General features: G+C 45.0%; 2 protein-coding genes across 9 annotated transcripts in view; one reads left to right on the top strand and one right to left on the bottom strand.

Moving 5' to 3' along the window:
* Positions 1-1,795: 1,795 nt before the first annotated feature.
* Positions 1,796-14,082, top strand: LOC115194360 (perforin-1-like). Its single transcript, XM_029754006.1, has 7 exons — positions 1,796-1,999; positions 2,408-2,778; positions 11,327-11,490; positions 11,603-11,822; positions 11,926-12,065; positions 12,188-12,611; positions 13,290-14,082. Exons 1-7 carry the CDS (start codon positions 1,993-1,995, stop codon positions 13,749-13,751), a joined length of 1,788 nt encoding a protein of 595 aa, XP_029609866.1. The 5' UTR covers positions 1,796-1,992; the 3' UTR covers positions 13,752-14,082.
* LOC115194356 (receptor-type tyrosine-protein phosphatase eta-like) overlaps positions 13,906-25,705 on the bottom strand; it is a 54,040-nt gene continuing 42,240 nt past the window's right edge. For 4 of the 8 annotated variants that reach the window (XM_029753999.1, XM_029753996.1, XM_029753998.1 and 1 more), the window contains 7 exons: positions 23,357-23,483; positions 22,643-22,903; positions 22,116-22,373; positions 21,742-22,002; positions 21,096-21,353; positions 20,721-20,981; positions 14,334-20,618 (listed from right to left, as the gene is read on the bottom strand). In XM_029753999.1, the coding sequence (XP_029609859.1) occupies positions 15,892-20,618; positions 20,721-20,981; positions 21,096-21,353; positions 21,742-22,002; positions 22,116-22,373; positions 22,643-22,903; positions 23,357-23,483 (6,153 nt within the window). In that variant the 3' untranslated portion in view covers positions 14,334-15,891. Of the gene's footprint in view, positions 20,619-20,720; positions 20,982-21,095; positions 21,354-21,741; positions 22,003-22,115; positions 22,374-22,642; positions 22,904-23,356; positions 23,484-25,705 lie in introns of all 8 variants that reach the window. The other 4 variants (XM_029753994.1, XM_029753993.1, XM_029753995.1 and 1 more) reach the window with 2 other exon arrangements.

Genomic DNA, 25,705 nt, shown 5'->3' with positions numbered 1-25,705 from the left:
CAGGCATGACTTGATGGGAAATCAATGAGAGCCCTTCCAGCAAACCCTTATCTTCCTTTAGAGGGGAAATAAGTGTCATGTACCTCAATGACATGAGTGATTCACTTTGAATTTGTATATCAGTTGATCCATTCCTTGTCAAGTGAACAGTTTATGTTTCTGTACGTGTTTATTGGGCATAGCAACAAATTATTGGTGAATGGAAATTGTACCCCCACCCGGTTAACGATACCTCTCCGAATGGTGTTACTGGCGGTGGTGAGGCCGGTGATAACATAGACCGTTCCATGGCAGTAGTTGTTGCGGCGTGGTGGAGAGCCAGTTGTGTTGGAGGAACTCCTTGGCCTGGGGCACCACGTTGGTCAGGCTGTAGGTGGAGGCCTTGTCCCCGGGCCTGGTGCTGGTCGGGGTTCAGCTGGCCATGCCTGGCTCTCCTTCATTACCTGTCCTAGAGCCACTGGACAGCTGGAGTAGATGGAGAGGGGTAGAGCAATGTGTGATTACACAGACAGTACATAGATGCTACACAGTATAGGCACCACTGGATAGCTGGAGAGGAGAGAGAGAGAGAGAGTGAGGAGTAGAGTGCAACAGATGAATGCGTATAAAAATGAGTTATTATAGAAATTGCAAACAGGAATATCAATAGTACTATGTAACAATGTGTACCATTTACCTGCACTTTGTTCACAGTGAAACCTGTTCATTGTGAGGGAAGTGTCATTTGGTGCTGTGCTTATCAAGACTTCTAACCACCATGCTAGAATACCAGAGGAAGGGTTTCAACTGTGCTCACCGCCACCATAAAGCCCTCTTCTCATCACTGTAGCAGACGGTCTATTCTTTGAATGACTCATCATTCAGGTCCAAAAGGCTCCTTATCAGCTTCTACCCCAAAGCCATAAGACTGCTGAACAGTTCATCAAATGGCTACCTGGACTATTTGCATTGACCCCCCCCCCCCCCCTTTTTTTTTACACTGCTGCTACTGGCTGTTTATTATCTATGCATAGTCACTTAACCCCTTCCTACATGTACATATAACCTCAATTACCACGACTAACCTGTACCCCCGAACATTGACTCGGTACTGGTACCCCTCTATATAGCCTCGTTATTGTTATTTTATTTATGTATTTTTTACTTTCGTTTATTTTGTAAATATTTTCTTAACTCTTATCTTTCTTCAAACTGCATTGTTGGTTATGGGCTTGTAAGCATTTCACAGTAAGGTCTACACATGTTGTATTCAGCATTTCACAGTAAGGTCTACACATGTTGTATTCAGCATTTCACAGTAAGGTCTACACATGTTGCATTCAGCATTTCACAGTAAGGTCTACACATGTTGCATTCAGCATTTCACAGTAAGGTCTACACATGTTGTATTCAGCTCATGTGACAAGTAAAATGTGATTATGTCTTCTTCAGTTTGATTTGACCATATCGCCCAGCCCTATCCACAGAGCTCAGAGGGACAATGACTGCCTACGTAGTCAAATGGCTCTGTATGTAAAGTGGCAGTGCCAGGGACCGGTTTGATTGGGTGCCTGGTTGACTATTTATGGAGAGCAGTAGCAGACAGGTGAAAGTGTGTGCAATTAGAGTTAGGAAATTGCTGGGTCTAGTCTTGTTTTTCTGGTGCCATGAAACATTCACTCATGCACAGATATTAATTATCTGTATGTTTGCAAAGGCTTTCTTATAAGTGAACACCCACCCCCACCCCCACACCACAACACACATAGCAACAGCAGGTGGTGGTTCATAACCAAAGGAAACTGCAGGCCCCATCTACATAAACAATGCCTTGACCAAAACTAAAAACGCCGCCTCCAGGATGGAACCCACAGATAACATCTTCCTGTTTGTTTCCCAGTAGTCAGTTAGTCAGTCAGTCAGACATCAGACAGACAGACACAGAATGCTCCATTGTTCCAGGATCATCTTCATCAAACCCATCAGCATCACCAAGAGATTGTGATTGATATTATGTCAGGTAAGAGGCTATATATATCTATTCTTACCCTCTATGTATGTCTCCAAAATGAGAGCAACTCTTCTTTTTTTCCTCCCCTTTCTTTTTGTAGGGGAACAGGAGTCTGCTCACCGTACACATTGTATAGTTTAAAGGAGATAAATTAGTTACAGAGGTGAAGTGAGTAAGGAGAAAGATGAAAGGTGAGCAGTTGAAGAAGTTGACTCAGGGATCGAACCATGGTCTCCCACGGGAGCATATGTACCCTGGAATTAACACTGTTTCCGCTAGTCAAATCAAATAGCGCCACATTTTGAGTCCTGAAAACATCTGACAAACGTTGATATTGGAATGTAATATCCCGTTAAGTTTACCATTTGAATTGACCTTGAATTAAATGTAATGTAATATCTACCTTCTCCTCTCCAGGCACACAGACTTCTCTGGTTGCCCTGCTGTGGCTGTGGGGAGCGTGGCTGTCCCCTGTCCTGTCCTCGTGCACCACGGGCCGGCCAGCAGAGTGCAAGGCTGCGCTGTCAGCTCCCGGTACCAACCTGGCGGGCGAGGGTTTCGACGTTGTCACCATGGAACGTAAGCAGGCCTATGTCATCGACGTGGACACCTGGAGGAAGACCGGTAACGGGACCTGTACCCTCTGTGTTAACCCTTTCATGGATGGACAGACTCAGAGGCTGCCAGCGGCTGTGGTGGACTGGCGTCCCTCGCAGAAGTGCAACATGAAGTTAGCCAGCATGGTCTACGACTCCAGCGAGGCGTTTGTGAGCAGCAGCCAGACAGAGGTAATACTACTACTACTACTACCACTGCTACTACTGCTGCTACTACTACTACTACTACTAAACTCAGACCTTATTTCTCTGAAATGTTGTGAACAAATTTGTTTACATCCCTGTTAGTGGTAATTTCTCTTTAGCCAAGATAATCCATCCGCCTGACAGGTGTGGCATACCAAGAAGCTGATTAAACAGCATGATCATTACACAGGTGCACCTTGTGCTTGGGACAATAAAAGGCCACTCTAAAATGTGCAGTTTTGTCACAAAACACAATGCCACAGATGTCTCAAGGTTTGAGAGAGCGTGCAATTGGCATGCTGACTGCAGGAATGTCCACCAGAGCTGTTGCCAGAGAATGTAATGTTAATTTCTCTACCATAAGTCACCTCTGTCATTTTAGAGAATTTGTCAGTACATCCAACCGGCCTCACAACCATAGAACACATATATGGCATTGTGTGGATGAGCGGTTTGCTGATGTCATCATTGTGAACAGATGGTATGGGCAGGAATAAGCTACAGACAACAAACACAATTGCATTAAACAATGGCAATTTGAATACACAGAAATACCGTGATGAGATTTACATTTTAGTCATTTAGCAGACACTCTTATCCAGAGCGACTTACAGTAGTGAATACATACATTTCATGCATTTTTTTTTTTTGTACTGGCCCCCCGTGGGAATCAAACCCACAACCCTGGCATTGCACACACCATGCTGGCGCTGCAAATGCCATGCTCTACCAACTGAGCCACAGGGAAGACCATGAGATCCTGAAGGTCATTGTGAGGCCCATTTATTTGAAGGTATCGGTGACCAACAGATGCATATCTGTATCCCCAGTCATGTGAAATGCATAGATTAGGGCCTATTTTTTGTCATTTTAAAATTTTATTTCACCTTTATTTAACCAGGTAGGCTAGTTGAGAACAAGTTCTCATTCACAACTGCGACCTGGCCAGGATAAAGCAAAGCAGTGCGACACAAACAACAACACAGAGTTTCACATGGAATTAACAAACATACAGTCAATAATACAACAGAAAAAGTCTATATACAATGTGTGCAAATGAGGTGGTATAAGGGAGGTAAGGCAATAAATAGGCCATAGTGGCGAAATAATTACAATATAGCAATTAAACACTGGAGTGATAGATGTGCAGAAGATGAGTGTGCAAGTAGAGATACTGGGGTGCAAAGGAGCAAAATAAATAAAATAAATAACAGTATGGGGATGAGGTAGTTGAATGGGCTGTTTACAGATGAGCTATGTACAGGTGCAGTGATCTGTGAGCTGCTCTGACAGCTGGTGCTTAAAGCTAGTGAGGGTGATATGAGTCTCCAGCTTCAGTGATTTTTGCAGTTCGTTCCAGTCATTGGCAGCAGGAGGAATTTGCTTTGGGGGTGACCAGTGAAATATATCTGCTGGAGTGCGTGCTACGGGTGGGTGCTGCTATGGTGACCAGTGAGCTGACATAAGGCGGGGCTTTACCTAGCAAAGACTTATAGATGACCTGGAGCCAGTGGGTTTGGCGACGAATATGAAGTTAGGGCCAGCCAGCGAGAGCATACAGGTCGCAGTGGTGGGTGGTATATGGGGCTTTGGTGACAAAACAGATGGCACTATGATAGACTGCATCCAAATTGCTGAGTAGAGGGTTGGAGGCTATTTTGTAAATGACATCTGCAAAGTCAAGGATCGGTAGGATAGTCAGTTTTACGAGGATATGTTAGGCAGCATGAGTGAAGGATGCTTTGTTGCAAAATAGGAAGCCTATTCTAGATTTAATTTTAGATTGGAGATGCTTAATGTGAGTCTGGAAGGAGAGTTTACAGTCTAACCAGAGACCTAGGTATTTGTCGTTGTCCACATATTCTAAGTCAGACCCATCCAGAGTAGCGATGCTGGACGGGCGGGCAGGTGTGGGCAGCGATCGGTTGAAGAGCATGCATTTAGTTTTACTTGCATTTAAGAGCAGTTGGAGGCCACGGAAGGAGAGTTGTATGGCATTGAAGCTCGTCTGGAGGTTAGTTAACTTCTATGGGCTACCACCTGCGGGACTCAGCCAGTGAAATATCAGGGCGGAAAATTCAAAAACATCAAAATGTCATAATTCAACTTTCTCAAACATACAACTATTTTACACCATTTTAAAGATACACTTCTCATTAATATAACCACATTGTCCGATTTCAAAAAGGCTTTACAGCGAAAGCAAAACATTAGATTATGTTAGGAGAGTACATAGACAAAAATAATCACACAACCATTTTCCAAGCAAGGACATGTGTCAATAAAACCCAAAACACAGCTAAATGAAGCACTAACCTTTGACGATCTTCATCAGATGACACTCCTAGGACATTATGTTACACAACACATGTATGTTTTGTTTGATAAAGTTCATATTTATATCCAACAACCCAATTTTACATTGGCGCGTACTGTTCAGAAAATATATTCCCACCAAAACGTCCGTTGAATGTGCACATCAATTTACAAAAATACTCATCATAAACGTTGACAAAATATATAACAATTGTTTTAAGAATTATAGATAGACTACCCCTGGATGCAACCGCTGTGTCAGATTTTAAAATAGATTTACGGAGAAAGCACATTTTTCAATATTCTGAGTACATAGCTCGGCTAGCTATTCAGACACCCGCCAAGTTCGGGGCAACCTAAACTCAGAATTAGTATTAGAAATATTCTCTTACCTTTGCTGATCTTCGTCAGAATGCACTCCCAGGACTGCTACTTCCACAAGAAATGTTGTTTTTGTTCGAAATCATCCATATTTATGTACAAATACCTCCGTTTTGTTCGTGCGTACAGATCACTTATCCAGAGGCGAGCGAGGAACGAGAGACGAAAAGTCCAAATGTTCCATTACCGTACTTAGAAGCATGTCAAACGCTGTTTAAAATCAATCTTTATGGTATTTTTAACGTAAAATTGCGACAATATTCCAACCGGACAATAGCATATTCATTCAAGAAGAAAAAGAAGGAGGGGTGCGCTCGCGGGACCGAGCATATCCGATCCCTTTGTTGCCAGGCAGACCACTCAGTAACTGAGCTCCTATTATCTGCCCAGTGACAGGAAAATGCTCAAACCACTTTCTGAAGGCTTTAGACAGCCAATGGAAGCCTTAGGAAGTGCAACGTCCCCCACAGACACTGTAGTTTCGATAGAGAATCAAAAGAAGAACTACAATTCTCAGACTTTCCACTACCTGCATGGAATATTCTCAGGTTTTTGCCTGCCATATGAGTTCTGTTATACTCACAGACACCATTCAAACCGTTGTAGAAACTTCAGAGTGTTTTCTATCCAAATCTACTAATAATATGCATATTCTAGTTCCTGGGGAAGAGTAGTAACCTGTTTAAATTGGGTATGTTTTTCATCCGGCCGTGAAAATACTGCCCCCTAGCCCAGACAGGTTAACACAGTGTCCAAAGAAGGGCCAGAAGTATACAGAATGGTGTCGTCTGCGTAGAGGTGGATCAGAGAATCACCAGCAGCAAGAGCGACATCATTAATATATACAGAGAAAAGAGTCGGCCCGAGGATTGAACCCTGTGGCACCCCCATAGAGACTGCCAGAGGTCCGGACAACATGCCCTCCAATTTGACACACTGAACTCTGTCTGAGAAGTAGTTGGTGAACTAGGCGAGGCAGTCATTTGAGAAACCAAGGCTGTTGAGTCTGCCGATAAGAATGTGGTGATTGACAGAGTCGAAAGCCTTGGCCAGGTCGATGAATACAGTTGCACAGTATTGTCTCTTATCGATGGCGGTTATGATATCGTTTAGGACCTTGAGCATGGTTGAGGTGCACCCATGACCAGCTTGGAAACCAGATTGCATAGCAGAGAAGGTATGGGATTCGAAATGGTCGGTGATCTCTTTGTTAACTTGGCTTTCGAAGAACTTAGAAAGGCAGGGTAGGATAGATATAGGTCTGTAGCAGTTTGGGTCTAGAGTGTCTCCCCCTTTGAAGAGGGGGATGACAGCTTTCCAATCTTTTGGGATCTCAGACGATACAAAAGAGAGGTTGAACAGGCTAGTAATAGGGGTTGCAACAATTTCGGCTGATCATTTTAGAAAGAGAGGGTCCAGATTGTATAGCCCGGCTGATTTGTAGGGGTCCAGATTTTGCAGCTCTTTCAGAACGTCAGCTATCTGGATTTGGGTGAAGGAGAAATGGGGGAGGCTTGGGAAAGTTGCTGTGGGGGGCGCAGTGCTGTTGACTGGGGTAGGGGTAGCCAGGTGGAAAGCATGGCCAGCTGTAGAAAAATGCTTATTGAATTCTCAATTATCGTGGATTTATTGATGGTGACAGTTTTTCCTAGCCTCAGTGCAGTGGGTAGCTGAGAGGAGGTGCTCTTATTCTCTATGGACTTTACAGTGTCCCAGAACTTTTTGGAATTTGTGCTACAGGATACATATTTCTGTTTGAAAAAGCTAGCCTTTGCTTTCCTAACTGCCTGTGTATATTTGTTCCTAACTTCCCTGAAAAGTTGCATATTGCGGGGGCTATTCGATGCTAATGCAGTATGCCACAGGATGTTTTTGTGCTGGTCAAGGGCAGTCAGGTCTGGAGTGAACCAATGGCTATATCTGTTCCTGGTTAAATTTTTTTGAACCAGGTGAGGTCACCGCATGTGTGGGAGGTGGAACTAAAGGGTTAACTAAGGCGTATTGAGCAGGGCTAGAGGCTCTACAGTGAAATAAGGCAATAATTACTAACCAAAACAGAAATGGACAAGACATATTGACATTAGGGAGAGGCATGCATAGCCGAGTGATCATAGGGGTCTAGTGAGTGGCAGAGGCGGGCCGGAGAACGGCGATTCAGGCAGCATTGCGTGCCGGGGCTAGCAAGCTAGCAGAAGGGCCTTAGAGGGACATTGCAATGGAAGAAGTCAGTTGTAGCCCCCTCGTGCTGTAATGTCGGCAGACCAGTCGTCGTGGATCAGCAGGGCTCCGTGTGGTGAAAGGGTCCAGGCCAATTGGCAAAATAGGTATGGTTGCCAAAAAATTTGTCCGATGGGCCTCTTAAGCTAACAGTCCGATATGCCCGAGACAGCTAGCGGGTCGTGGCTAGCAGGCTAGCTGATGGGCATTCAGGGGATGTCGCGACGGAGGAGCCAGTTGAAAAAAAAACCTTGGTTGAATTACATCGATAGTCCAGTCGTATTGGGTCGTCGAGGGTCCAGGCCAATTAGCAAAATAGGTATTGTAGCCCAAGGAGTGGCTGATGGACGTCTTTGGCTAGTCGGGAGATAGGCTTAGCAAAGGCTAGCTCCAGGCTAGTTGGTTTTTGCTTCAGGACAAAGACGTTAGCCAAGAGTGGCCACTCGGATAGCAGCTAGCTAGCTGCGATGATCCAGGTGAAAAGGTTCAGAGCTTGCGGTAGGAATCTGGAGATATGGTCCGATTTGCTCTGGTTTGAGTCGCGCTGTGCAGACTGGCGAGAGTTGTCCGGGCTAAAGATAGCTGATGACCGCTAGCAGTGGCTAGCTGACTACTAGCTAGTAGTGATGAATTGATTTAAATTGACTGATTTCCTCACATTAACTGTAACTCAGCTTTGAAATTGTTACATGTTGCATTCATATTTTTGTTCAGTATATAATATATATATATATATATATATATAGAGAGAGAGAGAGCTTTATAATAATCATCATAATCATGTATAAAAATAATAATATGGGCTTGATCACCAACAACAACGAGACAGCCTAGAGGGAGGAGGTGAGGGCACTCGGAGTGTGGTGTCAGGAAAACAACCTCTCACTCAACGTCAACAAAACAAAGGAAATGATCGTGGACTTAAGGAAGCAGCAGAGACAAACTGAAATGGTCCACCCACACAGACAGCGCCTCTTCAACCTCAGGAGGCTGAAGAAATTTGTCACCCAAAACCCTGACAAACTTTTACAGATGCACAATCGAGAGAATCCTGTCAGGCTGTATCACAACCTGGTACGGCAACTGCACCGCCCTCAACTGCAAGGCTCTCCAGAGGGTGGTGCGGTCTGCACAACGCATCACCGGGGGCAAACTACCTGCTCTCCATGACACCAACAGCACCCGATGTCACAGGAAGGCCAAAATGATCATCAAGGACAACAACCACCCGAGCCACTGCCTGTTCACACCGCTATCATCCAGAAGGCGAGGTCAGTACAGGTGCATCAAAGCTGGGACTGAGAGATTGAAAAACAGCTTTTATCTCAAGGCCATCAGACTGTTAAATATCCATCACTAACTCAGAGAGGCTGCTGCCTACACTGAGTCCAAATCACTGGACAGTTGGAAAAATGGATCACTAGTCACTTTAAATAATGCCACTTTAAATAATGCCACTTTAATAATGTTTACATATCTTACATTACTCATATCACATGTATGTACTGTATTTGGGGTGGCAGGTAGCCTAGTGGTTAGAGTGTTGGACTTGTAACTGAAAGGTTGCAAGATTGAATCCCCGAGCTGACATTCTGCCCCTGAGCTGTCGTTCTGCCCCTGAGCAAGGCAGTTAACCCACTGTTCCTAGGCCATCATTGAAAATAAGTGATTTGCCTAGTTAAATAAAGGTAAAATAAAAATACACTGCTCAAAAAAATAAAGGGAACACTAAAATAACACATCCTAGATCTGAATGAATGAAATAATCTTATTAAATACTTTTTTCTTTACATAGTTGAATGTGCTGACAACAAAACCCCACAAAAATAATCAATGGAAAACCAATTTATCAACCCATGGAGGTCTGGATTTGGAGTCACACTCAAAATTAAAGTGGAAAACCACACGACAGGCTGATCCAACTTTGATGTAATGTCCTTAAAACAAGTCAAAATGAGGCTCAGTAGTGTGTGTGGCCTCCACGTGCCTGTATGACCTCCCTACAACGCCTGGGCATGCTCCTGATGAGGTGGCGGATGGTCTCCTGAGGGATCTCCTCCCAGACCTGGAATAAAGCATCCGCCAACTCCTGGACAGTATGTGGTGCAACGTGGCGTTGGTGGATGGAGCAAGACATGATGTCCCAGATGTGCTCAATTGGATTCAGGTCTGGGGAACGGGCGGGCCAGTCCATAGCATCAATGCCTTCCTCTTGCAGGAACTGCTGACACACTCCAGCCACATGAGGTCTAGCATTGTCTTGCATTAGGAGGAACCCAGGGCCAACCGCACCAGCATATGGTCTCACAAGGGGTCTGAGGATCTCATCTCGGTACCTAATGGCAGTCAGGCTACCTCTGGCGAGCACATGGAGGGCTGTGCGGCCCCCCAAAGAAATGCCACCCCACACCATGACTGACCCACCGCCAAACCGGTCATGCTGGAGGATGTTGCAGGCAGCAGAACGTTCTCCACGGCGTCTCCAGACTCTGTCATGTCTGTCACATGTGCTCAGTGTGAACCTGCTTTCATCTGTGAAGAGCACAGGGCGCCAGTGGCGAAATTGCCAATCTTGGTGTTCTCTGGCAAATGCCAAACGTCCTGCACGGTGTTGGGCTGTAAGCACAACCCCCACCTGTGGACGTCGGGCCCTCATACCACCCTCATGGAGTCTGTTTCTGACCGTTTGAGCAGACACATGCACATTTGTGGCCTGCTGGATGTCATTTTGCAGGGCTCTGGCAGTGCTCCTCCTGCTCCTCCTTGCACAAAGGCGGAGGTAGTGGTCCTGCTGCTGGGTTGTTGCCCTCTTACGGCCTCCTCCACGTATCCTGATGTACTGGCCTGTCTCCTGCTAGCGCCTCCATGCTCTGGACACTACGCTGACAGACACAGCAAACCTTCTTGCCACAGCTCGCATTGATGTGCCATCCTGGATGAGCTGCACTACCTGAGCCACTTGTGTGGGTTGTAGACTCCGTCTCATGCTACCACTAGAGTGAAAGCACCGCCAGCATTCAAAAGTGACCAAAACATCAGCCAGGAAGCATAGGAACTGAGAAGTGGTCTGTGGTCACCACCTGCAGAACCACTCCTTTATTGGGGGTGTCTTGCTAATTGCCTATAATTTCCACCTGTTGTCTATTCCATTTGCACAACAGCATGTGAAATTTATTGTCAATCAGTGTTGCTTCCTAAGTGGACAGTTTGATTTCACAGAAGTGTGACTGACTTGGAGTTACATTGTGTTGTTTAAGTGTTCCCTTTATTTTTTTGAGCAGTGTATATACCATCTACTGCATCTTGCCTATGCCGCTCGGCCATCGCTCATCCATATATTTATATGTACATATTGTCATTCATCCCTTTAGATTTGTGAGTTGTTGGTGGGGAATTGTTAGATTACTTGTTAGATTTGTGTGTATTACGTAGCTGTTGGGAATTGTTAGATATCACTGCACTGTCGGAATTAGAAGCACAAGCATTTCGCTACACTCGTGTTAGCATCTGCTGAGCATGTGTATGTGACCAATAAAATTTGATTTGATGTATAGCTCTTTTCCCAATGCTCAAAGTGCTTTATGTGGGTAAACTCACCTTATCCACCACCAATGTGTAGGTAGATGTCAGTTGGAAGATTGGTCTGGACATTATGACCCCCCAGGCTAAGGGGTCGGTCATGGTGGGGGGCACCCACTCCAGAGCTGCCAAAACGGTGATGAGCCAGTCGAAGAAGGACAAGTACAGCTTCATCAAACAGGATATACACTGCTCTTATTACAGGTGATATACCTTATAAATATAACATCACTTGTATTATAGAAGTTTAACTTTATAGAACCAACACTGCTCTCTACAGGCTATAAACTCTCCATCTTGTGTGTTTCTCTCTCAGTTACCGCCTGCTAGATGACCCTCCCCTGCACCCTGAGTTCTCTCGCTCCCTGGGCCTCCTGCCCCCCCTCTACACTGACAAGACCAAGGTTGACTACAGACGTTTTCTTGACAACTTTGGCACCCACTTCATCAAGAAGGTTCTCCTGGGGGGGCGGGTGAAGAGTGTGACCTCCCTGCGAGTGTGCCAGGCGGCCCTGAGTGGCTACAATGAGAACGAGGTCAAGTACTTTTTAATCAAAATATATTAGTAAATGCATTTATCTATGTATTTTTATTTATTTAAAGAAAATGTACATTACGTTAAAAACAATAATAATCCAGGTCAAGGACTGTCTTGAGGCTGAGGCCTCCGTCGCCACCAGTACCGGATCAGCTGAACTCAACACAGAGACCAAGTTCTGCAAGAAGGACCTTCAGAAACGTGACACCAAGGACCGCTTCAGCAGCACCTTCCAAGAGAGGTTTGGTTGAATTAGATTTGAAAAATTTTGGGGGTTAATGGGCATTATACAAGACTTATAAAACACATATTTCCATTGTGGTCCTCGTTCAAGACAAAACATGACTAATGATAAACAAACAGGTTTACCGAGGTGGTGGGGGGACAGACGGACGGGACGCCCGACCTGCTCTTCTCCCAAACGGGTGGAAACTCCAAGGCCTTCGCTGATTGGGCGAGCAGCCTGAAGACCTTTCCTGACGTCATCAACTACTCCCTCCACCCCCTCCACCTATTGGTGAAGCAGGCCAAGAAGAGGGCTGGGCTGAAGAAGGCTGTGGAGGACTACATCCTGGAACACGCTCTGGTCAAGCACTGCTCTGGGAAGTGCAAGGGAGGCTCCAGCTCCAGTGCCCACGACTCCTGCCAGTGTGTGTGCAAGGCCAGCAAGGAGATGACAAGCCAGTGCTGCCCGCAGGAGAAGGGCCTGGCCCACCTTACAGTCACCGTGAAGAACGCCAGGGGCCTCTGGGGGGACACCACCTCCCAGACCGACGGCTTCGTCAAGGTATTATCTCTTTTATTTTATTATTTTAACTTACTATGAAGTGCACTTTAATGCTAAAAACTAGGATTTGATGTGATTTACATTTCCGTTGCCCCATCCCTCAGCTACACTACATGGCCAAAGGTATGTGGATACACCTTCAAATTTGTGGATTCTGCTATTACAGCTACACCCGTTACTGACAGGTGTACACAATTGAGCACAGAGCCATGAGATCTCCATAGACAAACATTGGCAGTAGAATGGCACCATGCACAAAGTGAGGTCCATACAGAAATTGTTTGTCAAGATCGGTGTGGAAGATCTTGACTGGCCTACACAGAGCCCTGACCTCAACCCCATCAAACACCTTTGGGATGATTTGGAACACCGACATCAGTGCCTGACATCACTAATGCTCTTGTGGTTGAATGGAAGCAAGTCCCCGCAACAATGTTCCAACAACTAGTGGAAAGCCTTCCCAGAAGAGTAGAGGCTGTTATAGCAGCAAAGGGAGGACCAACTCCATATTAATTGCTATGATTTTGGAATGAGATGTTCAATGAGCAGGTGTCCACATACTTTTAGCCACGTAGTGTACAGTATGTACCAAAACAAGTGGCGGGGGCCCGGTTTTGTCATTTTTCGAATCACATACTGTAGCTTTAAATAAAGTTTGATTTGGTTTGATCCGTCAAGGTGTTCATGGATGACAAAGCTATGCAGACTAATGTGATCTACAACAATGACAACCCTGCCTGGAACAAAGCCTTATACTTCGAAAACGTCAAGCTCTCCCTGGCGAGCGAGCTGAAGTTTGCTGTGTACGATGAAGACAAACACTGGTTCAAGTGGTGGAACGACCTTCTGGGGGAGTGCAGCGTCCGGCCCATCTTAGTGGGTTCTCACAACAGCATGTGTCCCATGAATCATGGAACCCTGTACTTTTCCTACAAGGTCGACTGTGCCCCAGGACTTGGGGGCTCCAACTGTGGGGAGTATGTCCCATCTGGGATGAACTCTGACCTCTCTGACCTCTACACCTCCCGCAATGCCCTCAACATGACCCAGGATCTGCTGGCTCACATCCGGATGGGCCGTCCCCTAGGAGACCCCCTGGCTTTCGTGGTTAAGCAGAAGGCTAATGGTCACCTTTACTGAAAAACCACATGAATCTCACATCATGTCTCCCTGCTCTCAAAACCGCTATGCTATGCATTATAAACAGCCTGGCATGTCTAACCTTAATGCATACACTTTCTAAACTATTGTTCTGAACCAGAAATCATCAACAAAAACATCCAAAGTATATGTATTTCTGAAGGTAATAGTTTATTTGAATTTTAGTATGTTTACTTGATAGAGGCCATGTACAATTACAACATGAAATGTAATGCATTAAACTTGACTTTTGTGTTTTCATTCTCTCATGACTGTGCCATGTTGTTTGTGCTACCACTGCAATAAAAAGCTACTTGATTTGAAATATTCAGCTGGTAGTCCAGTATATCAATTCATTGACCCTCACTTGAAAATCAATGTGCTGCTTTTGTGTTGTATTCAATGGAAGCAATTTTTCTCTAAGTATATAATCATTGAATACATTTTAAAAAGGAAAGTTTACTACAGTTGGTGTAGCCTACTTTGTTAAAAGACAATCATAGCTGTTGTTGACTGCGCCTCCTCATTGACCAACTGGACCAGTTCAAGGACTCACTGTTAAGATTATTTTCCATTGATATATTATACAAGAAAGTGATTAGTTTATTATGGAATATGTTTGGTGGGAAATACTAATACATTAAGCTGGGTTGGGGTCAATTGCATTTCAACTCCCGTCAGATCAGGATGTACAGCACACTAAAATTCCTGATCACTTCTATTAGGAAAAATTTGAATTTGAATTGGCGTTTGGTTCACTTTTTGAATTGACCGGAATTGAAATTGAATTGAACCCAACCCTGACAGTAGGAGGCATCAGGATGATTATGTGTGTACTTCAGGGTATAGTTTTGTAAGTACACAGTTTAATCTTACTATTCAGCTACTACAAATAGCTAAGCAGTGATATTTCACAGAGACAATATAATCTCAAAGTCTCTTAGAAAAGTGAAACGTTTAGAAAAGTATTATATTCTCAGAGAACACCACAATTTTCCAATTCAATGGTTTCTCAACACTTTCCTGAATCACAGAAGTGTAAGTTAAATATCAGACCATGCTTGATTTTACCAAACCCAATGTTACAGAAAAATGAAAGATAAAAAACACATAACCCCAAACTGTAAATTAATACTAGCACAAATACAAAACATAATTAGAAAATGATTCTCTGTAAATACTACCATTACTTAAATGTAGAAGATTCTCAAAAAAAGTGTTGACTTCAAGAGGCAATATTCTGCAGTTCGCATCAGAAAACAGATTCCTTGTTGATTGTTGTCAGTGCCTGCCAAAGTAGACTGATAGTTACACATCAAGTTCAAGGACTGATGTATCTTTTGCGAATTGCTTTCAAGCAAAGAAGCTGAGGCACAGTGTATAACAGATTATCATTCCAGCCATTGGTGGCTCTTCGATTAGACTATTCTGCTTAGTGATGAAACAGATGCCTTGTCTTGATTCTGTAAACTAAAACCTGAAACAGAATCAGATTTAAGCATATTTAAGCATCTTTATTATAAATGTATCTTCTTTGTTTAGTGTTAAATCTGTCAATTTCTCTTACCGGTAACGGCTTCTTTTTTTTTTTTTTACTATTGTCCGATACATTATTACTCTTCAAGATGCTATTCCTCTTCGAGAGGATGAATGGGCTCTGTATTAAAAACTTTTTCAGACGCAGGGATCCCTGGACGAAATACCTGAAATTCACTACTTTCATTCTTCTGCTTACTCTGCCCTCATATTTAGCCTCACATTCAAATGTTATACCATATTATTCCAGTGACAACTATGTGGAGTTTGTGACAACAATTTTGTGAGCTTATTACAGTATTATAGACCAAATGTTTTATTTAACTAGGCAAGTCAGTTACGAACAAATTATTATTTACAATGACGGCCTACCCATGCCAAACCTGGACGACGCTGGGCCAATTGTGCGCCGCCATATGGGCCTCCCAATCACAGACAGATGTGATACAACCTGGATTCGAATCAGGGTGACACCTTAGTGACACCTTTTGCACTGAGATGCAGTGCCTTAGACTGCTGAGCCACTATGTCCTGGGATGTACAATGATCTTCTATGTAGAAGAATGCAAAAGAAACACCAGTCTGTAGCTAAAACACACAATGTTTAAAAGGGGTTAGAAGCACTAAAATGCGCTGGCGATACCGTGGGACTCAAAGCATTAGTAATGCTAAAAGACTCTCTAAGGCTCTTTTCTGCCTGTTCCTTTGTGATCAATTTCCAGGCAGGGGGGATATCTCCTGGGCATGCATCATACTCTTTGGAAAATTCCTTGTTGAATTTTGCCATCACATATTTCCAGTAGTCTGAGGCTTGTATGCTGGGATCTGCTGGAATATGCCAATTGGGAAAAATGTCTCTGTACTTTTTGAAAGGGTGGTATTTTCCATTTGTCTCATAGCATCTGAAAGAACTCTCACTGAACACAGAGGAGGAGCAGATATCAGTCACGAGTTCCTTTGAACCATCAAACCTGTATTGACCAAGTCCCTGTGGTCTGTGTATTGAAGCACAGTGATCATTGTGGGCCTCCCCTCCTGCCTCGCATGGTGACTTGCAGAATGGACACTGCTTCCCGCAGCCAAACACTCTTGTGAACAGGATATTCTGTGGTTTAATCCTCATTTGTTCCAATTTCTTACTTACATCTGTTGCATTTCTGAATTCTTCTCTCAGAGACTGTTCCATCTCCACCACAGATGTTTTGAGCCAGTAGGAAAACTGTTCCTGGTTGGAATTGTTGAGGATCATGGTGGCTTCCAATGCATCTTGTGGGATGACCAGCTTCTCTCCAAGTTCCCTGCATATGTCCTGAATTAATTCCTTTATGTTGCTATTCTTATTCGTCTGTACTTTTGTGATTGCCTCAGTGATGACTCTGATGATCCCTTTGAGTTGACAGTCTTCCAACTCAAACATTTTTTTCCCTTGTGAAAATCGTTTCAACATTTCACCCAAAATCCAATTCTTGACAAAGGCTTCATAGTGACAAGTGTAGCTCACGTAGTTGGCAAAGTTGAATTCTGACAGTAGTTGCTTCAAGATAGAGTACTGGAAAAATGTCCGAGAGCTGAATTGAAAGGCATTCTGTCCTGTCAGCATTTCGTCAACAATTTCCGGACCCAGGGAACTGGCAACATAGACTTCTACTGCAGGTTTAAGACACAGGTTGGTGAACTCCACAGATTTCTTCCGACACTGATCTTGTCCATTGAACAAGTCTTTGAAGTTCGCCAAGTATTTACCTTTGAACTGTTCAAGGCACAAACGAGGATTATTGTCACATATGAACTGTTCATGCATTGATTGGAAAGCCCTGGATGCAAACCCACAAATGTACAATTTAATGGAGACTTCAAATGTATCGCTTGTTCCAAGATTTCTGTTGGCGTTCAACTTCTCTTCAATCATATGTATGATCTCTTGAATGTATGTGTCATTGTAATCTGTTTTATTTTGGATCTTCTCATTCACAAATTGTTTGCATATCTCTATAAGGTTGTCTGCCATGGCCTGGGTTTTTCTTGTGTGCTCATCCATATAAATCCCCTTAATTAATCTCTTGAAAACCCCCTCTGGAGTGACTATTAGGGGTTCTTTTCCATGATCTTCAAGTTTCTCTTTGTTCAGCTTTTCATTCACTGAACCTCCCTTCTGCTTCATGTTAGACCGGAGCTGGTTGAAAACATCGCTCACAATGTCTCGTTTCTTTAATCCTGTAAAAGAGAGCTCCTGCACGGTTTCCTCCCATACCTTTTCAAATTCTCTATCAAGGTCCTTCTCTGACCGCTCAGAATGGCTCTTTCTGCAGTCCTCAAGCAACTTCAGCACCTTCTCCTCCATCACGGCTGTGTGTTTTTTCTTGATTCCGTCAAGCTTATTCATTCCTTGTCGAATCTCAACAGCAGCTTCCAGTTTACTCATTATAGAGTTTTCCATCTCCCTTTTCATACTTTTGGTGCTGTTTGCAAAATCCTCTCTGTATCTCTCCACAAGATAGACATGGCCCTCTGTCTGTTCGTAGTACTTGGTCAGGTTGTCAAGAATGGTCTTCTCCCATTTGATAAGTTCCGTTGAGGCTGCACTTTTCAATTGACAGAGAAAATCCCTCACATCTCCTGTTTGAGATTTCATTGCTATTGTTCCAAAGTTGGAAATCCTTGTTTCAGCACTTGTCATCCATGTGTGCATGTGTTTTCTGACAGACCATTCCCACTTGTTGAACTCAATGCACAACTTCATGTAGGCATCAGCCACCAGGCTGTTTCTGAAGCTGAAGATGAAGTTTTCATACTTCACAGCATTCCAAAGGCTTTTTGTCCACTCCAGAAAGTCCATGATGTTGTTCCCAGAGGCTTCACAGTTCTGGAAGACCTTGATCATGTTCTTTTTGAACTCGTAGACGGACTCGCTGTATCCGGCATTGACAGGTGCCATTGGAGGGTTTCCATGCCAAAGTCCAGGGATGTACCAGTTACCAGCCTCTGGGTTGTACTCCATCACATCTGTGAAGCTCATGTTCTCCTCCTTGTTTTCCATTCTGGCTGCTGCCTGGGTCATCTCATTCAATTGCTCCAAGAGCATTTTCCGGTCTCTCATGTTCTTGTCATGTGCCGAGACATCTGCCACGTTCTGGTGGACAAACTGGCACCTGGGTTTCTTTCCCACCTCTTTCATTCGGAGAAAAGCGTGGACGACGATCTGCAGGATGTCCTTCATCTCAATCGAGTTCTCCATGGCAATATTGATTATTGTGACATCACTTAGCCCAACAACGAATGTGGCTAGCTCGTTGTCATGCTCATAGCTGTCATCCAGCTGTGCCAACTCTGGAGACTTCAGTCCTTCTGTGTCGATGATCACAAGGAAATCGCAGTTCAGTTCTTTCTTGAAGTCCTCTTTGACTTTGATGAGAAGCATGAAGGCCCCTCTTGTGCATCTGCCACTACTGACTGCGAACTGCACTCCAAACATTGTATTCAGTAGAGTGGACTTTCCTGTGCTCTGAACACCTAGAACGGTTACCACCAGGATCTTGTTCTTCGGTTTCACCAAGACATTGAGCTGATGCAGCACATCACTCACCCATCTCAGAGGTATGTTGGACGCGTCTCCGTCCACCAGCTCCAGAGGAAACCCATCCAGAAGCAGCTCAGCACATAGTCTGGGCAGGTGCTGCAGTTGTTGCCGTGACTCTTCAGTTTCGCTCAGTAAGACCGCAGATTCGTACAGTTGACCCATTTCACGTAGGAAATGTTCGGTTCCCAAAGAACTGTTTGAAATCTGTCTATCAAGGTATGCAATTTCATCTTGGTTTTCAGACCAATTCTGAGACTTTTCTTTGTACAGATCCCTAAGGCCAGAAAGGTTTTTACGAGCCATATTGTCCAGGTTCATTCTCATCCATTTCAAGAAGTAGGACCTCTCTAGCCCTGTGCCTGATATTCCATGTATGAAGCAGGTCATTGCCTCTGACATGTCATACAATCTTTGCTGTTCCCTAAGTTGTCTCTTCTCTGTTTGCAGTTCACTTTTGTACATCTCTAGGTTCTGGTTCCCAGCTTTCCGCAGTCTGCATTCCTCTTTCTCTAGACGTGCCAGCTCCTTCCAGATCTGTCCTTGCAAGGGAAGCTGACGTTCCTTATACTGTGGAGTGTCATGTATGTTTGAGGTAATTCCATCAGCTTTTTGCTTGGCACTCTGACATTCTTGGCAGTCCTCATCAACCAAAATCCCAAGCTCGTGAGCCACTTCAGCCATCTGCTCCAATGGCATTCTGGACTTTGAACTCTTGATCACCTGACCAACTGTGTTTCGCAGGTTCTTCACAAAGTCTGCATCATTCATCTGTTTGGTTTTGAGGATGATGTTGCTTTTCTTTAAGTTCAACTCTGCTGCTGTTTTCTTTAAAGCATCAATGCTGAAACTCTTGCTCTGTGGGTTACCCACTAGAAACAGCTGTGCCTTGGTGTGTTGGCTGTTCAGTAGCTTGTACTTGTTGTCCAGGTTGTCAAAGAACACAAAGACTGCTGCAGAGGTCTGACAAAGAAAGGAGTACTGGGTCTCAAAGGAACTGATGTCCCCTCTCAGATTGGTTACAGCAACAGCTTCACCAAAAATGTCAATATTTTTTTTCCCACTTGGGAGGTACCAGCTTATCTCAACCAATCCATTGGATATCCTCCTTGGGCCATCACCGCATTCCATATCGTGGTGGACAAATGTATCATGATACTGTTGGGGATTACTCAGAAGCTTGTTCAGAATCTGCGACTTGGACAAGGAGCATTTGCCCAATCTGACGAAAGAGACCATGGGGAGGTCAGAGAGAACAATCCTGTCTTCAACAAATCCTCTTGGGTCTGCCAATGAATGAGGTCTGAACTTCTTGACAATGTCTCGCATTGCCCAAAGCATGAGCGTGCACTTTTCTGTGTCACAATTGGGGAGAAGAAGGGGTACTGAAAACTGACACATTGACATTTTCAAGGTCATCTCTTGCTGCAGAAAACCATTAGAGCAAAGAAAGAGAGCAGTAACAACGTCTAAAGGGTTCACAACATTACTAGAGTCCAGGTTATTAAACAGACTCTCCACATCTAGGTCTGCATCACAACTTTCCTCACCTCCTGATGAGGTACATTTCCCACTTCTAGCTGTTACATTAACCATCATTAACCTCTTTAGGAAAGTCCATGGCAGGGCTGAGTGAGTCTGAGCTGGTTCATCGTCGACTGTCTTCTTATCAATCTGCAGCACGTTGCTCAGGGTGAGCTTCTCTGTGTAGTGTTGCTCCAACCCCAGGTCCAGCAGCAAGCTCTCCAGGTGGGTTTCTGTAAACGAAAAAAAAATGGTTTAAGATCTGACCTCCTTGGTTGCCATTGGAAAACATCCTCCTGTTACACTAAGACAGTGAAAACGTTTATTACACTCACTTGTGCGGGCATACGTCACAGCCGACTTGCTTTGGGTCCCATTCTTCAGCACCGTACAAACGTGGAAGGAGTACTTGACACCTGGTCTCAGACTGGAGAACGTCAGGGTGTTGAACAATGTTGTCTTCTTCTGGACTTCCTTACCATCACAGGAACAGGTCACGAGACATGCCTCAGGAACACCAACACGTTTGTCCCAACTTAGAGACACTGATTCACTGCTGACATGATCTATCTTTATCTTTTCGGGTGGCAAAGGTTCTGCAAAAAGGACAAAAAAGGACCCAATTCAATTATAACTGGAAAAATGTAAACACAAGTGAAACATCATTCTCCCTGTAATGCAAGAGGACATGTTTGAATCAATGCACTTACTTGTATACATGGACATTGTGACCACCGCGCTCCAATTACCATCTTCAGTGACTGATGTGACGCTGAAAGTGTACTCCGTCCCTGGGTACAGGCCTTTCACATCTGCGCTGTTGGAGACTTGGATGGACTGGATCTCTCTCTGGGTGTGGCAGGAGTAGGTCAATTCATACCTCCATGCCGGGTCAGAAGGAAGCCAGCTCAGGGAAATAGAGTCACTGCCAACATAGTGAACTTTTATTTCTCCGGGGGAGGACAGCTCTGTGGAAGAGAGCAAAAAGTTATGAGTCTCTGGGCAAGGAAAATAGTTAAAGCAGCCATCTCTTTTCAGGCATGAAAAGGTTATAAATAAATGCTATTATACTGCATCATTCCTACTGTTGTTGTGCTAGTAGTGAGTTAAAACCCTAGGCTTTGTGGGCATAGACAGGGTAGCAGGTAGCCTAGCGGTTAGAGCATTGGACTAGTAACCGAAAGGTTGCAAGATTGAATCCCTGAGCTGACAAGGTAAAAATCTGTCGTTCTGCCCCTGAACAAGGCAGTTAACCAACTGTTCTTGGGCCGTCATTGAAAATAATAATTTGTTCTTAACTGACTTGCCTGGTAATAAAATAAATACACAAGAGTTAGATATTTTTTGAGTACTCACTTGTGCGGGCATACGTCACAGCCGACTTGCTTTTGGTCCCGTTCTTCAGCACCGTACAAACGTGGAAGGAGTACTTGACACCTGGTCTCAAACTGGAGAACGTCAGCATATTGAAAACTGTTGTCTTCTTCTGGACTTCCTTACCATCACAGGAACAGGTCACGAGACATGCCTCAGGAACACCAACACGTTTGTCCCAACTTAGAGACACTGATTCACTGCTGACATGATCTATCTTTATCTTTTCCGGTGGCACAGGTTCTGCAAAAAGGACAAAAAAGGACCCAATCAATTATAACTGGAATAATGAAAACACAAGTGAAACATAATTCTCCCTGTAATGCAAGAGGACATGTTTGAAGCAAAGCACTTACTTGTATACACGGACATTGTGACTGCCGCACTCCGATTACCATCTTCAGTGACCGATGTGACGCTGAAAGTGTATTCTGTCCCTGGGTACAGGCCTTTCACATCTGCGCTGTTGGAGACTTGGATGGACTGGATCTCTCTCTGGGTGTGGCAGGAGTAGGTCAATTCATACCTCCATGCCGGGTCAGAAGGAAGCCAGCTCAGGGAAATAGAGTCACTGCCAACATAGTGAACTGTTATCTCTCCGGGGGAGGACAGCTCTGTGGAAGAAAGCAAAAAGTTATGAGTCTATGGGCAATGGAAAATAGTTATAGCAGCCATTCACAATCCTGAAAATATTGGTCAAGTGAAGTGACTATACATATTGAAGAGTTTTCAACACAACTCTCTTTTCAGGCATGAAAAGGTTATAAATAAATGCTATTATACTGCATCATCCCTACTGTTGTTGTGCTAGTAGTGAGTTAAAACCTTTGGCACCCTGGGCATAGACAATCTAAAACGAGTGAAAGATGTTTTGAGTACTCACTTGTGCGGGCATACGTCACAGCCGACTTGCTTTTGGTCCCGTTCTTCAGCACCGTACAAACGTGGAAGGAGTACTTGACACCTGGACTCAGACTGGAGAACGTCAGTGTGTTGAAAACTGTTGTCTTCTTCTGGACTTCCTTACCATCACAGGAACAGGTCATGAGACATGCCTCAGGAACACCAACACGTTTGTCCCAACTTAGAGACACTGATTCACTGCTGACATAATCTATCTTTATCTTTTCCGGTGGCACAGGTTCTGCAAAAAGGACAAAAAAGGACCCAATTCAATTATAACTGGAATAATGAAAACACAAATCATTCTCCCTGTAATGCAAGAGGACATGTTTGAATCATTGTACTTACTTGACAGTCACAGTCAGTGATGTGGTGAAAAAAATAGGTGGGTAAATGCTGTTCGCCGTTCACAGTGAATAAAGTAATGCTCCCTATATTTTCATAGCATTTTTCAGCAATAGTTGGGTAAACGCTCATGCAAATAAAAAAGGTGCGAAACCAGCATTAACGTGAGCTTACCTTCCATTAAGCCACTGGTTACAACAATACAATTACAACTACCCAAATAAGCATACATGCAGTGTTTTCATGTGATTGGAAAAAGCAAGTGATAAAATATACTCCAAGCTTGCCAATAATTCAGAGATACAGTATTTTGTAAATTATATAATTTCCTCTAATATTATTGAAGTACCTGCTACAGCAGCATCCATCTGTTTAGCTGGCTCTGGTTCTAGATCATTAGCTTGTACTCTCTGAGATGTGTCCTCATCTTCCCCAAGGTAGAAGTCAAAGAATTGATCACTGGCATCATGAAATTCCTTCAAATGGAAAGAAAATTACAGGCAAGAATGAAGGGATTTATCCTTTGGAATGTCAGTCAATTGAATGATTTCACATTGTAAATGGCAATGTCCTTGATAAAAGATGTAAAAAAATAATAATTAACTGACAAGGTTATTAATTCTGTATTAGAAACTGGGTGGTTCAAGGCCTGAATGCTGATTGGCTGTAAGCTGTAGTATATCAGACTGTATACCACAGGTGTGACCAAAAATGTCTTTTTACTGTTCTAATTATGTTGGTAACTAGTTTATAATAGCAATAAGACACCTCTGGGGTTTGTGGAACATGTCCAATATACCACAACTAATGGCTGTATCCAGGCACTCCTTGATACGTTATGCTTAAGAACAGCCCTTAGCCGCGTTATATTGGCCATATACCACACCCCCTTGTGCCGTATTGCTTAATTATAACAAGTTATACAGCATATTTCCATGGCCGGCGCCAGAACAAATCAGTTGGACGGGCATTTGATTTCCATAGGCGGCATTTTCTTTTCACGGGACATCCTATGCTTATATGTTCACATTCTTTTAATGGGTGTCATTTCAATAATAAAGTTTTTGTTTATCAAAATCATTGTCACGTGGTGTCAAGTCCTGACCAGCAGAGGGCGTAATTGTGTTAGTTTTGGTCAGGATGTGGCAGGGGGTTTGTGTGTGTTTAATGTTGTGTGGGTGATTGGACTCCCAATTGAAGGCAGGTGTGTTGAGTTGCCTTTGATTGGGAGTCCTATATAGTAGTGTGTGTTTTCTTTGGGGTTGTGGGTAGTTGTTCTTGCACTGCGTTTTGTGTGCCTGCAAGACTGTTCCTGTCGTGTATATTGTTTTTGTCCAGTGGATGCTTTACTCCTTTTTTTAATTAAAATATGAGTATCCACATTCCCGCTGCGCCTTGGTCCATTTTTGAAGACAGTTGTTACAGAACTACCCACCACCAAAGGACCAAGCAGCGGACGAACGAGGAGGAAGGATGGACCTGGGAGGACAAGTTAAGGGAGCTAAGGGAACCCGAGAGGCAGCCCCAATATTTTTTTTGGGGGGGGCACAAGGGCTGTTTGACGGGGCGAGAAGGGAGCCCCAGGTCAGCTCCCCGCACTAGCCCTGAGGTGCGTGTCTCCAGGCTGGCACGTCCAGTACCAGCCCCACGCATCAGGCGTCTAGTGCGTCAGCCCAGCCTCGCCAGTCAAGAGTCGCCAGAGCTGCCCGCCACTCAAGAGTCACCAGAGCTGCCCGCCAGTCAAGAGTCGCCAGAGCTGCCCGTTAGTCAAAAGTCACCAGAGCTGCCCGCCAGTCAAGAGTCGCCAGAGCTGCCCGCCAGTCATGAGTCGCCAGAGCTGCCCGCCAGTCATGAGTCGCCAGAGCTGCCCGCCAGTCATGAGTCGCCAGAGCTGCCCGCCAGTCATGAGTCGCCAGAGCTGCCCGCCAGTCATGAGTCGCCAGAGCCGCCCGCCAGTCATGAGTCGCCAGAGCCGCCCGCTAGTCATGAGTCGCCAGAGTGGCCCGACTGCCCGGAGCTGCCAGAGTGGCCCGACTGCCCGGAGCTGCCAGAGTGGCCCGACTGCCCGGAGCTGCCAGAGTGGCCCGACTGCCCGGAGCTGCCAGAGTGGCCCGACTGCCCGGAGCTGCCAGAGTGGCCCGACTGCCCGGAGCTGCCAGAGTGGCCCGACTGCCCGGAGCTGCCAGAGTGGCCCAACTGCCCGGAGCTGCCAGAGTGGCCCGACTGCCCGGAGCTGCCAAAGTGGCCCGACTGCCCGGAGCTGCCAGAGTAGCTCAACTGCCCGAAGCTGCCAGAGTGGCCCGACTGCCCGGATCTGCCAGGGTGCCCCGCCTGTCCTCCAGTCCGGCCAGAGTGGTCCGCCTGCCCGGATCTGCCAGAGTGGTCCATCTGCCAGGGTCAGCCCGAGTGGCCCGTCTGCCCAGCGCAGCTATCGGCGCCACCGAAGTGGGCGACGCCGAAGGTGGAGCGAGGTCCACGTCCTGCACCTGAGCCACCTCCAGGATAGGTGGGTTGGGGGGGGAGGGTGTAGCACAGTGCCGGCGTTGACGGCAGCCACCCTCCCTTCCCTCCCTTATTGTTTAGGGGGATATTTTTTGTTGTTTGGGGGTTTGTTTTTTCTTTTAGGTGCATTCCGGGGTCTGCACCTTGAGGGGGGCTACTGTCACGTCCTGACCAGCAGAGGGCGTAATTGTGTTAG

Source organism: Salmo trutta, chromosome 5 (assembly GCF_901001165.1).
Source record: "Salmo trutta chromosome 5, fSalTru1.1, whole genome shotgun sequence".
Lineage (NCBI taxonomy): Eukaryota > Metazoa > Chordata > Actinopteri > Salmoniformes > Salmonidae > Salmo > Salmo trutta.
Note: the sequence above shows the minus strand (reverse complement) of the source record. Positions and strands in the feature narration are given on the sequence as shown.